General features: G+C 39.9%; 1 protein-coding gene across 1 annotated transcript; it reads left to right on the top strand.

Annotated features, from left to right (window-relative positions):
• Window positions 1-771: 771 nt before the first annotated feature.
• On the top strand, window positions 772-10,798 carry zgc:123010 (stress-induced-phosphoprotein 1). Its single transcript, XM_028604282.1, has 16 exons — window positions 772-966; window positions 4,385-4,467; window positions 4,566-4,646; window positions 4,752-4,808; window positions 4,897-5,097; window positions 5,367-5,480; window positions 5,841-5,886; window positions 6,278-6,368; window positions 6,467-6,608; window positions 6,842-6,946; window positions 7,147-7,240; window positions 7,394-7,427; window positions 7,627-7,704; window positions 7,841-7,943; window positions 8,040-8,161; window positions 8,301-10,798. Exons 1-16 carry the CDS (start codon window positions 909-911, stop codon window positions 8,434-8,436), a joined length of 1,545 nt encoding a protein of 514 aa, XP_028460083.1. The 5' UTR covers window positions 772-908; the 3' UTR covers window positions 8,437-10,798.
• Window positions 10,799-14,502: the final 3,704 nt, after the last annotated feature.

The raw sequence follows: 14,502 nt of genomic DNA on the forward strand, positions 1-14,502 counted from the left end.
TTCACACACTACTATTGGCCAGGCGTCCATGCTTACATGTACAGGTCCTATCCCCTGACCAATCCCCTGACCCTAACCTTAACCACTCGAGGTGAAATGCCTAACCCCAACCTATCGAGCTGCTTCGTAGGGCGGGTCTTGGCGTGGCCATAGTGGGAGTCATAATTTTGCTACCCCCTTGACAGCTTCACACACTTGTCACACTGATGTCTAAAGAGCAACCAAACGGCACCGCTACGTGACGCACAACATTGCCACCTAGTGGCTAAAATATTGAACTGAAAATGAACCTTCTGCCAGCAAACAAACAAACAAACATATGCACATTTCTTTTATATGTTCAGAATATTTGAATTAAATAAAAGAATAGAAAATACATACTGTAGGTACCCAGAATAAATATGATGGGGGTGTTCCATCAAATTCGCCACCCAGCTACACTTGTAATAAACATCTGGTATCACAATTATTAATATCATATTATGACAATAAACTGTATATCAATTTAATTAATAATGATATTATTGTTTTTTATTAATATTATTATCATTCTTAATTAGCGATAGAACAAGGCATATATAAATGTAATTATCTGTTGGTATTAACCGTAGACTGTTCATTTTACAGTCAATGTTATTAACTCACTATATAATATAGTAAGTTAATTAATAATTGAATAATATATTATTAGACCAAAACCGTTCAATAATCGATAACGGTGTCCTGTCTCTTTAAGACGCCGCTCAGGGTGGATCCAGCGTCGACGTTTGACGCTCAGGAAGTGGACTAAACCACCAAAAGATTCCCGCAGATTCGATAACGATTGTCCCAATGTTACAAACGTGTTCATACTGACCAAAACAATTGTTTAAATACTTTTTATGGGATATTTGAGACGATAATGCTGGATGGTTGCACTCATGAAATTCACCAGAGATATATGCAGGCTGTTGGGACTCGGGAGCGGTAAGAAACGTCCCACTTTTTCAAAACTTTCTAAACTCAACCACAAGTAAAAATATATCCCGTAAGCGTTAACGAAACTCGTGTGACAATGAAACGGTGGATATTATCTAACACACGGTTTATTAAACCGTTTATTTGTAATAGTATTCCCCAGTTGTCTTTGTCGTGAAGTTCAAATGTACTTCTTGGTTAAACAATGAAAGTTCCCCTCTTGCCAGTTACACCCTTGCTTGCACCACTTCCAAGTTTGCGCAGTCGGTGCCATAAAGTTGTTGTAATAACGTATCTAAAACACTTTACACAAACTTTTACATTCACGACGCCAATAATAACATAACTTACAAGTCTAAGTATGCCTTATATAGCAGGAGATGTGCGTAAAAGGCCTAAACTACTACAGATTAAAAGTACATTCCACGGTGCATGTTGGTATGATAACAATGCCTCAGATAAGTGACAAATGCCCTGTAGCCCAGAACTTGCGCAATGGAACATTTACAGTAGTATGGTTGAGAATCACGTTATGTGTCTTTATATGTTATGTGCTCACACTTATGTCATGTTCCTCTTCTTGCTTCTCCGTATGTGTTTGGTTTCCATGTAGTGCAGGCTGTAGAGCGAGTTAGTTTACTGACTTAACGTTAACTGTTATAAAGCCACATTAGAGGCGGCTCAGCATCACTTGATGTTCATGATATAATTATGTGATTATATAATCTATGAATGTGAACCTAAATCTGCGTATTCAAATGTCACATTTTCACGTAAAAGACATTTAAGGGGTCACACCAGAGAGCAGACTGAATGTTTTGGTGGTTCTTTATGATGAAGAGAGCTCTGTCATGTCACAAACTGTCCATGCCATGTCAGCTTTGTAAAGACTCATCTCCATCCAAAACAACGAGGTGAGTCACTGAGTCAGTTTACAAAATCACTTAAAACCACTGACACCTGATTTAGTGATTATGTTAAAGATAAGGCTATGCGCTTTCTCTCTCCCTCTCTGTAATGCCCTGTAAAGAAAATAAAACCGTGAAACTGATTTCCAGGTTAAAGCTCCATTCCATGATGACACACTTATTTACATTCCTGTTGAAAGAGCTCGCCTTTCAACTCAACACTAATTTAAAGGGGCGCTATGCAGTTTCGCTTTTTGCTCGCAGGTTTCTCTATGGAGCGCCACCTACAGCTTCGGAATAGATATTTGGCAACGCTGTCGTAAAAACTTGTTGGCGACTCTTCCCCTCCCCTCCCCCCCCTCCCATCTTCTCCCTCTGGTCAAGTGCATTTGTTTTCAAAGAAACCGGCGAACGCACGGAGCCATGTCCACTGAGGTTTTTCAATTAAATTCAATTTTATTTATAGTATCAAATCATAACATAGGTTATCTCGAGACACTTTACAGATAGAGTAGGTCTAGACCACACTCTATAATTTACAAAGCCCCAACAATTACAGTAATTCCCTCAAGAGCAAGCAGTGCGACAGTGGCGAGGAAAAACTCCCTCTTGGGAAGAAACCTCAGACAGACCCAGGCTCTTGGTAGGCGGTGTCTGACGGGCCGGTTGGGGGTGCGATCTCAAAATATTACCCTTCTCTCCCGGGTCCGTAACATTATTCTTTTTTCCTACAATGGCCTTAGAACGCTGTCAGAGCAGAAGCAACTTGCCTTTGCCAACATCAAGCTGACAAGAAACTCTGTGGCAGATAACGTTTCTGATCAAAGATACTTGCAAGTGCAACAGCAAGAACCCCAGGTCAGCATCGGATTTGCAGGCTTCTGTTTGTCTCAGTTCTCGCCATTCTGAAAACGCAGGTCTGATGTTTACTCGTGTCTGACTCCTCGCTCGGTCAGTCTGCCGTTTTCCTCTTTCTCTGTTCCGCTGGCCCAAAGTTGCAAGGGTGGTTTTTCCATTCACAGGCGCTAGGGGCAAGCGAGACGGCCACCATTCAACCCGAAAAAAGTAATCTAACCATTGCAATGACTCCGAAGCTGTTCAGTTAAGTTAAATTAAGCTAAAAACTGCATAGTTCCCCTTTAAGCAGTCTCCTTGAAGGGGAGAAACAGAGACTTTTGTTGCTTTTGTCCACTGATCTTGGGTCTTTTATTTGTTAAGAGGACATTCCATAATAGTTAGAATTTAACAAAAAAACTGATTCAGCTAATGGGGATGGCGCTGCGCGTTAGCAGTTTGTTTCTTGACATTTGAGTAGTGAGCCAGACACGGACAGCTAAAATTCCTTCTGCTTTCTGTGTATGTTTCGAGACATTAACTTCTTGTGATGATGGAATGGTAGACTCTTTACCAAAGCCAATGACACTTGGTGCTACAGATGCAAAAACAAAAGTGCTGGAATGCACATGGAAGGATGGTTAAGGCAGTGACTTTTTGTTACATTTATCATCACTGTCTAAAATGTTGACCAGATCCCCAGTACCATAAAGAATATACAGAATGAGGAAGTCCAGTGGCTGCTTGTCTTCTTTTTCCCCACAAGAAATGTAGTATGCTTAAATGGCAAAACAGTATTGAGCAGTACTAGGATAGTTGCCATCACTCACATCAATGCCTCCTGAGTCACAACATGAGTCACAGACCAAGTATAAATTTGTAATTACTCTGGAACTCTTTGCTGAACAAATGGAAATCTGACACCACAGAACATCTGCATGGTCCAGTGTTTTTCTTCCTTTTGTCTTTTCATTTGTCTGCTGCCGAAATCAGCTCTGTTCTCAAACAGCAGTGCCCGAGGCAGCTGTGTGTTGCATGTTGGGCCTGTGGCAGTGAAAAAGTTTGAGCAAACGTCTCTCTCTTAAGGACCAAAAAGAAACCATTTGAATCAAAAACTGAGTGCATTCTTGTCTCATGTTGAGCTTTTCTGGCTTTTTTTTTTTTTTTTTTTTTTTTTTAAAAAAGAAAGCATTGCATCATCTTTCCTGTCTCCACCAAAGTGGAGTTTTACATTTTGTTATCAAAGCTCAATGTGGTTAGACTTTAATGTGAATGAGGAAGGAGGAACATGTTTATTTGCCATCTTTTGGCAGTCAGATTAGGAATTTACAAAGATTATGCTGTCTGCTTGTGGATGTGTAAATATACAGTCACTTACATCTTTTACAGAGCGACATTATTGCAAAGCATCACATCACATGTTAGTATTAAGGCATGTCTAGCTGATGGCTACATCGTTACTATCTGATAGAACATAATGTGCTTAAAGGTATAGCCTAGTAAGTGATGTTAATCCAATACACTTTTTGTCAAATTCAGCGAATATCTCCTACGGTCACCTAGCTCTATATTTACTGGTGTTAATACAATACAATTGACAACCTATCTGGTTCCTAAACGTTGACAAAAATGAGGACAGTGTTATCAGGTTCTAAGGAGTTGATGTGCTGTGTATTTCCCAACAGGCCCCCCTGTCCAGGAGCAGGAGGAGCAGATGGACTGTGATGCCGCAACCCCTGACCCAAGTGAAGATGCCATTTTGTCTCAGGTAAACAAATGGTGTCAGACTGACAGGGCATTGTCAGGAGTCAGGACAGCAAACGTGAAGGTAAAATGTGCAACGTTCAACTGTGTGTGTGCGTTTAGGATGCATTAAATGGAGAGGAGGATTTGAGTGAGGAGGAGAAGGTCAGACGGAGGGCAGAGCGACGTAAAGCCAAGAGGAAGGTGAGCACACAAATCCTTGAACCCCTTAAAGTAAAGTCTATGATGCTAGGTGTGATGGGTAAAGTCATGCATTTTCTGATGTGTTGAGTACTGCATCTGTTTCAGCGGCGACGAAAACGTAAGAAGCAAGAGCTGGTTAAGCAAAATGAGAGTGCTGAACGGGTAATAATCACATTATTCCTTTTAGGAATGCACTCAACATGTGCCTTTACTGTAATTAACTGGATATTTATATGGTCCTTCACATTAGGATGATGAAGACGAGGATGGAGGTGCAGAGTCTGAACTTGATGAGAGCGAATCAGAAGCAGACGTTGGTGATGAAGAGGAGAAACAAGGAGTGCAAAAAGAGGAGAAAAAGGAGGCAAACTTAGCTGCCTCACACAACCACGTCGCCGCTCCTTCAGGAATCAAAGGACATCTGAAAAACCAAGCCAGATCCACTGAAGAGGTAGGGAAAATAAACTTGAGTATGATGCATGTATGAATTTTCTGTTGCTATCATTTTTAATTATAAGCCATTGATTCTGAAGAGTATGCAGGTTTTAACTCCAGCCAAACACCACCATAAAAATATGACCAATAATTGCCACATCTCAAGTTAAAGTCAGCGAATCAGTTGGAGGTAGTATGTGTTTGATATAAAAAGCCTGCATGCTTGTTGGCTTGCCTGGATGGCACCCGATTGAACACCAGTGTCTGACTTTCTGTGTCCCACAGGAGCCAGAGTGGGATGTGAGCAGTGCCTTTGTTGCTAATGCTGCTAGCCATATCAAACCAAAAGGATCAAGTCGCAAGTCCAAAGAAAACAAGGAGAATGAGGCCAGGAGAGAGGTGAGTCAATGCTGATAGATAATGCAAGATAAGAAGTTATAGCAAAAACTCATGTGCACTATTTTTGTTGTGGCAGCAGTAAGTTCCAAAGTCTGATGTGTGGAAAAGTGGACTCTTACACAAACAAACTTGAACTAAAACACTTAAAAGTTGTGTTTTTATTGTTTCTGCTGTTTAAAAAAACAATATATCTACATATGTATTCTTTTGTCAGCAGTTTATAGTATTTATGCATATTGTGTGCATCCAATTTGAAAAGGCAAATTAAAGCACTTCTGTTGAAGATGTTCAGAACGTGGTGATAAAGTACATTTTCACAGCTGTGAATATGAACTGATAAAAAAAAAAAAATTCTTACAGACAAATGGAACTGACACCACGACTAAGAAAAGCGCGTCACTGACAGGTAAGACATGTTTTTTGCATAGCAGGGTAGCTTACCAGCCTTATAATATAAACAGTGGTGGCCTCAACTCACCTCAGTGCTGCATGCTGACATGCTTGCACAAAGGAAATGTGTACTCAATAATTTCCTTGAAGGCTTCGGCTGTTTTTACAGAGGCGCTCATAAGTTTATGAACCCATGCTAAAGTTGACTAAAAAGAGGAATGAAAAAAAATCATCTTTTGTAAATTTTTTTTTTTAGTCAACTTAAGCATGGGTTCATAAACTTATGAGCGCCTCTTTAAAAAGAGCCAAGCATGCAAGCATGTCAGCATGCAGCACTGAGGTGAGTTGAGGCCTTGGGCTGCCGAATCACCTGATAATTATTTACAAGCATTTTTTCCTTCTTGCAGAAAAAGGCATTAAGCTGGTGCAAGAGGGGCAGTATGCACAAGCTGTCAGTATGTTTACAGAAGCCATCAAATGTGATCCAAAGGATTACAGGTACATCATCTGAGGTCATGACTAGTTTATGACAAAGGGAGTACATACATTTTAGAAACATGTAACGTATTCCTTTTACATTAAATTACGTCCTGTAGGTTCTTTGGGAATCGTTCCTATTGCTATTACTGCTTGGAGCAGTACCCTCAGGCCCTGGCAGATGCTGAACGCTCCATTCAGCTGGACCCAGACTGGCCCAAAGGGCACTTCCGCAAGGGCAGTGCTCTCATGGGCATGAAGGTGTGTGTGTGTGTGTGTGTGTGTGTGTGTGTATATATATATATATATATATATATATATATATATATATATATATATATATATATATATATATATATATATATATATATATATATATATATATATATATATAAAATCAAAGAAATATCTGCTGAATAGCTACACACTACTGTATAGTGTAATAAGATTAGCCTTTACCAACTAATATGTGTGGGTCTTTGCGTGTTTTGTAGCGGTACAGTGAGGCAGAGAAGGCCATGGAGCAGGTGCTGAAACTCGACAAAGACTGTGAGGAGGCTGTCAATGACCTCTTTAACTGCAAAGTGCTGCAGTTAATGGTAAATACAACCCCAAACAAAGTTGCAAAGGTGTTTCCTGTAAGCCAGGCAGCTGTAAATAACCAGAGCTGCTGCTTCTTTTGAATTTTCCTTTTTTAGAAGCAACATTTTGTTTTTAAATGAGTTATCTTGATTTGAAATTGAATTCCTTTGTTCTATGTTCATGACTGGTTATTAATGTTTTTCTATTCTTTCCTCAGGAGTTTGGTTTTGAAGAAATGCAAAGTGTCCTACTGCTGGAGAGATTTTCAACTGTGCAGGCTGTTCTGGCGTCTTGTTCTGATGCTGTCAGGGGTATGATCACATGTACATACTGTATTTTATAAAATAAACAGCTTGCATTGTCTCTATGTAACACTGGAGAGCAGTAATGTAAGCAGTAATAGGCTATATGTTAAAATCCTACAGCGTTATTTTTCTATTGATTAAGCTTTTTTTGTTTCGCAGCTGGGAGCCAAGATCCATTAGTTGCGCAACCTGGGTAGGTGACCATTTGTTTGTCCAATCAAAGCTTAGGGTCGGAAGGGTTCTTGTGGCTAAATTAATTTCTTTCACTCCTTTGTCTTTATAGGTTATCACACCTTTAGTATTTTTTGGAGAGGTTTCAACAAATTATGTGTCTGAAGTGTGATTTTATTTCTTTCAGTCACATTCTTTCTTTCTCTTTGTATTTCCTTCAGAAGCCCTTGTCCATCTCTGTGGGTGGGAAATGTGACCACTCAGCTAACTGAGAAACACCTATGGGACCTTTTTAAAGTGTATGACCCTTGCCCAGTACAATATTATAGGATATACTAACCTAATTCATGAGTTGAAACATCCTATTCATAATTCAATAATTGGAAAGACATTTCAGCAAACGTGTGTGTCTGTGTGTCTGTGTGTGTATTGTAGGTATGGTGAGATCGATAGTATCCGTGTTCTGCATGAGAGATTCTGCGCCTTTGTCAACTTCAAGAATGCAAACATGGCAGCTCGGGCCATGGAAAAACTAAATGTGAGAACTTATTTGGTTCCCCTCTTTCAATATTGTGTCTGATGTTTGAAGAACATTGTTACAGACTTGGAGTTGTGTATATGCTTCCTCTCACAGGGTTATTGTATTGAGAACACACGTTTAGTGGTGCGCTATCCTGACCGTCGCACTCAGAGGGTCCTTCCCTTTCCACTTAAGCCCTGTCTCCCTGTTACACAGCAGGCAGGGGCAGCTGCTGGGTAAGAAGCACTTCAGCCTCACTTTAGAAACTCTTGGTCACTGAAATCATACAAAAGGACTGCACTTTTATTTGCTTGTATACCTAATGTGCTTTCTCTGTCTTTTGTCTCTATTTGTGTCATCTTCCTCTCTGCCCAGACCTCGGCGACATGGCCCAGTGAACGGAGACGAGTGTTACTTCTGGAGAACCACCGGCTGCCATTTTGGGGACAAATGTCGCTACAAACACATTCCTGATCAGAAAGGCAAGGACAGGAAGCCCTGGCAGCCTTGAACTCAGTTTACTTTCTGCCTCAGTAGTGTGCAGGAAACTGAGATGCACCGACTGAGCCAAAGGAGCCGGTAATTACTGGACCAGGTTCTCTGGGCTAAAAATATTTACTGTAGCAGAATGGACCAGAATAGTCGCAGGATCAGAGCCAGCACTCGGGCTCAAGGCAGGGATAGTCACACATGTGCCACCATAGGACTGGGGGTATGAAGGTTTTTATTTCAACCAAAGACTGTACAGAACAGTATTGCTCAATGGTACATTAACCAGAGGGGAGCAACACAATGACCTGGCGTAGTCTTTATTTTAAATGAAAATGTTCACATTTGCAGCCCTTCGTGGCACATGATGTCATATTCCAGCTTTAAGGGATACAACCTCACCTCAAAGGCATACAACATAAGGAGGAAGTGAAACTGCTTTGGTCTACTTTGTACATGTACAGCAGTAATGAAAGGACTCAGTATGGATTTTTGTTTTTTAGGCCAAGGTTCTTTAGTGATAATCCTGGGGACCTTTTTTCTATAGAAATTCCATCACAAATCAGTGTTCCTCTCTATTTGTGAAGTACAGCAACTTGACCAATACTTTAACTTGCAGTTTGTGAACCTGATTTTCAACAGTTTGGATGAATCAGTCCGGTTTATACTGGGGCTCCATTTCCCTCTCTTTGTTCCTGTTCCAATATCAGCACGTTGTCCACCAGACCAAAGACCTACCAACAAATGTACTTGACATTTCAGTACCTCCTTTATGCAGATGAGGTTTTCTTTGAGCTAATACACTAAAGAGACCCAGAGAGGTGCCTTTTATACTGTGCTATGTAGCCTTAGTTAAGATGAACATGGACATAAGAACCACAAATTTAACTTGAGGGATTTCAAATTGTATCTATTAATGCATGGATTAGGTGTATATTTCACTTTATCTATTAGGTGCCCTTTTGTTGAAAGATTGAATACACACTGCATTCCTGTTCAGTTGTCTTGACTAGTTATGGACTGGAAGAAGTAATAGAAACACCTGATAATGTCATGCAATCCACTAGAAGTAAATACTACCTTTTATGAAGTAGTGCTGTAGTGTTCAGTTTTTGGTGAGATCGTAACAGAGCGGTATAATTTTATGGCAATTTAAGGCCATAGTTTTTGGTTTAGTTGGATTGGATTGCATTTAAATGTCACGTGAAGTTCTTTGGACTTCTCCCTGTTTTGAGGACTATAGAGAGCTAGTTGAGGCACTGATCAGTTGATCAGTGTGCCTAATGCAAAAGAATAACCCATGTACATTTTTATACAGCATTAGAATAAACATTTGCATAGTAAACATCTCAGTGCTTAAGTATATGCAAAAGAAATGAATTGTCAGTTCTGTGTCAGACATACACACAACTACCACCTCTGACAGAAGTAGCCTGTTTATGTAGGTTGTTAATGTCTGTGGCATGGCAATATCATGGATAAACATGGACACTGACTTGTAAACATGGATAACAGGCTTGTGCCTTATAACAATCCATGTTCAGTCATGTGCACACTGCAGAAAAAGCAGTGTTTTTGACCTAAGGGGCTCCATTTCAGTATTTCAGTGAACCAAAGAATGCTTTATCTGATGGCTCTGCACTGAAATCAGCCGCTTTCTTTAATGAGTTTCAACACTAGACAGTGCATTAAAACCCATTGGCTGTGTCTGTATCATCCACTAGATAACAATCACAGCTAAAACACCTGGTTTTAGTCCACACTACATTCACTAGTAAACTATGTACAGCATAGTAAGAGTATTTATTTTCCTATTTATACCAATGTTTTATTTCTATTTCTTTTTTACACATACCTTGGGAGCTTCATTTATTGGCCGTTTAGTATTTCTAGAAGTCCCCTCGGCTGTTTCTTTCTAGCTTGAGAGGCAAGCATTATTAAAAACCATTTGGTGCCAACACTGTCACATGCTGCACTTCTGCTTTTCACATATTTACTTTCTGTCTTGTGGCTAACACTTGTAAAATAGGAATTGGACACCTGTTGATTTAAGAAACTTGCTTGTTATTTTTGTGACTGGGTTGCACAGTGCATTTAATTTTGCTGACTAACAAAATGTGTTATATGTTACCATAGCATATTTTGATTTCATCTTATACATATTTCAAAATTGGACAAATGATTTAGGTTTAATTTTAGCTATTTGGTATGTTTTTAGTCTTTTGTACCTTGTTTGAAACTATTTCAGGAAAATGCATTTTTAATTATGATGTACACATTGATAACCAGAGCACTGCAACTGTTAATCTTCCAAATATTTTGTATTATCGTTACTGCACTGCAAAAAAGAGTGTTTTATATTTAATAAATGTATTTCAACCATCTATTTCTAAGACTCTACACGAGCAATGGCACAAACTGGGGAAAAAATGTCTCAGGTATGCAGTAATCTGCTGATATGTTGTAATCATGAATTGTCTGGCAGTGGTTTTCCTGCCTTCCGCATGGTGGCAGTGTTGTACATGTAAGGTTTGTACTGAAATATGTCACCAAATTAACCAGCCTATGCAATGCATACACCTTCATCTTTTTTTATCTCCAGGAACCAAGACATTGCTATAAGTCATTCCTGATGCTCAAAACCCTGAAGAAGTAAATCAAAGCAGGCCAAGCTGGTGTAGGGGGAATATGGTAACCCTGTCATCACTATTGTGGCCAGCATAAAAGATGCATTAGGGAATCCGTAACCACCCAGACCAGTGGGAGATGGAGACGTGAGAATGTGTGGGAAAAGCAACCATTATCCCACAGATGTATAGAGAGAGTGTAACTAAAGCCTTATACCACCTGTTCATGCATGTGTGACGGTGCAAGATGCTGCAAAATTAAAAGGGCACTCCACAGATCTTCACATGAAGAGTACTCAAATTAAGTACTACACAGCCTGTGAAAACAGTTGTATAATGCCTTCCAAAGTTTAAAATAACCAAATAACAGAATGAGGTGTTGGGTTTAAAAGAGGTGGGCATTCGCAAAGGAGATAGGGGTAGTGTAATGAAATACACTATTGAGTTGCATTATTGAGTGTTATTGTCATAGAAGGGACTAAAATAAAGATATCTTGGCCTCTGCTTACCCTTTTTAAAATTCAGACCGTATTCATCGGGATGGTATGTCCGAGGTAAGATAACGAGGTATAGGAGTGCTAAGGCAGGTTGGGGTGGAGGATGGCTCAAACAAACAGGACGTTCACTGGGGTTCATGTCCCCATGTGGAAACCATAAGTCAACAGTCACTTTAAAAAAAAAATAAAAATAACCCTGATGTTTTCCTAACCCTAAGTATTTTTGTTGCCCAAAATAAACTATTTCCATTTTGCAACATTAACTATGTGATTAAAAGGTTTTAAACTGCGACCATTACATTAAAACTTCCACAGCGGTCACGTGTTTAAAGCGACCACCGTTTTTTATAAATGCATTGGCTAACGTTAGCAAATCTCGCCCTCCTCGCCTTGGCCTTACATGCAGGTGAGAATAAAATGCTTTTGTCACATCTGATGAACAAGAACGTTTTCTAAATCACAATCTTGCTATCTTAAAGCTATGCACCCACTGAGATCACCACACCTGACCATTTAATAAGCAATGTATAGACTTTTTGGGGGGATTTCCATCAACAAAAGAAAAATAAATAAAGATGTAGTAATCAGTGCAGATTATGCAAGGTCCAAATGAGATATCACTTGAACACGAGCAACCTGAGGGCACAATGCAACAATAACAACCACATGCTGATAATTGCATTGGCAATGCATAAGCCCATGTAGGCTATACAGTGTATATGTGCATAGTCAATATTAATTATAGGCTAAATTTGAGCATTAGAAATTGAAATATAATTTGAATATTAAAAATAATAAGGTATGAAACTTGAATGGGATTATGGAGGAAGATTGGTAGCAGTAATTTAGCTTTTAACTGTCCTATATACTACAACAGCATAATAGAATTCCTGAAATTCAGTTATGGCTTTTGGTTTTGGTGTGATTTTCTGTGGCCCCATCTGGCCACCTCTATGAAATATGTCTGGGGGGGCACTGTATGGCAAAGATGGCTTTTGATGCTAGATCCATTGAGATCAACCTCTGTGCACAGCTGCATTCTCTGCCCTATAACATGTACAGCATATCCTCTGCAGTATGTGCCTACATGCTCCAAGTAAAAGCATTATGAAAGCCTGGAGAGATGGCAGTGGGGGTGAGCATGAGGAGGTGCTGTCGTTTGAAAAGGCACTTGTTTATTGTTGGAGAGCATGTATTTATTTCATGCCTCCACAGATTGTGGGTAAGGGCAGAGCCGGCTCGGTCGGCGTAATTAGAGAGGTGGAGAGGGAGAGAGAGAGAGAGAGCGAGAGCGTTCTGCCACAGAGAGCTGCTTCGCTCAGATACTCTTAGCCCTGTGAGCCCTATAATGCACTCTCACTAGCACACACACACACACACACACACACACACACACACACAGCCGTTTAGTATTGGGACACAGGCAGGAACACCTGTCTAGTCTAGTTTAATTAGTCTGATATGCAACAGTGCATCACAAGTTATAATAGAAAAATGTCACAAACAGCAATGATAGTTATATTTTTAAACTTAGCACCCTCCTTTCCTTTTGATTTGTTTTTATACATCTCTCTTTCCTCTCCCTGTCGGCCTTGGAGATCCCTCTGATTTGGCCCCGCTAATAGGGGGTCTGCTCTTCCTGTTCGGGTTTACCAGCCAGGGAGGGACCACCATCCTGCAACCCAGTCGCACCATCAATCGCACACACAAACATCTCAATTACAGCTTCAAAGTTTACACGTGTGCACACAAATACACATATAATGTAACGTATGTTTTTTTTTTCACCCTGTAAGAGCTCTTCATACAAGTAAGTGTTTTTACGGTCTCGGTTGATGTTTCGGTTCCTACCTCCCCTGCCCATGATTGTAATTCTTCATGTCTATGAATAAACCTTGTTGCCTGAAAAAGGTGCCCACTGAGGTTTACTTGAAAACTGGAATACAGTTTATCAACACAACACCCTAAGGATATAAATTCCATGTCCTAAATTTGTCCCAAATCCTCCCGAAATGATTAAAAAAATAAATAAACAAGATTTAAACATGTAGAAAGACCTTAGTAGACATCTGGAAGAAACCCTAAATTGGATCAGAACTGAGCACTGAAGTAACCCGGGCTAGAAAGTCACAAAGGACTGTTCATTCATTTTTTTTATCTGATCTACACTAGGTTAGAATATAGTAACATACTCCTGGCCAGGGGTGGTATGGCATATTCTCATCACGTGCACCATGGCTACGGTGAGGCTGGGCCTATTTTAGAGTTGGTGGTTTGCGGCCATTTCAACAAGGAAATATCTACCCTGTGGTATAGGGAGCTTCTTTAAGACACTTGGAGCTTGATGTTTGAAACTATTCTGGAACCAGAGTCCTTCCTGTTGGTTTCATTTCAGCCTAAGGTTTTGTAACGTTCTGTGTGTGCAGTTATGTAAAGCATCGTCAGCCTAACAGAGAAGAGGGGTATAAAGAAGCCTGATCGGAGAAAAACACTTGATTTGATTATGAAAATAAGTTTCATAATGTATGATGTCAATTTCTGCTAAGGTACTAAACACTCCATCGTGAAAGTGAAGAGTCTTGTGGTTGCTGGAAGCTCATTTCTAAAATGTTTGGCGTCAGATTCATTTATCTGTGAGGAATGTTTAATCTCAGAGCTCATTCAGCAGTGCTTAAAAGTATTCACCCACAATTATACAAATGTCTGCAAAGAAACAGAATAAGTTAAAATGGCAAATCCTCCATCAGTAAAGGGACCTCACTACTTTGATATTTTTAGATTTTAAAGGAAAAGTGTTGCAGCATTATGCATACAATGAGGCTGCAATCTAATAAACCAGTTTTACATTTTTAGCACTTGAAATCCGTCAACACTTCTAAGTCAGAGAAAGATACCTAGAGTGAAAGAGCACAGAAGGAGTGAGGGAGGGAGGGAGGGAGGGATATAGGGAGAAGGAGGGCAGAA

The sequence above is a fragment of the Perca flavescens genome, chromosome 17 (assembly GCF_004354835.1).
Source record: "Perca flavescens isolate YP-PL-M2 chromosome 17, PFLA_1.0, whole genome shotgun sequence".
Taxonomy (NCBI): Eukaryota; Metazoa; Chordata; class Actinopteri; order Perciformes; family Percidae; genus Perca; species Perca flavescens.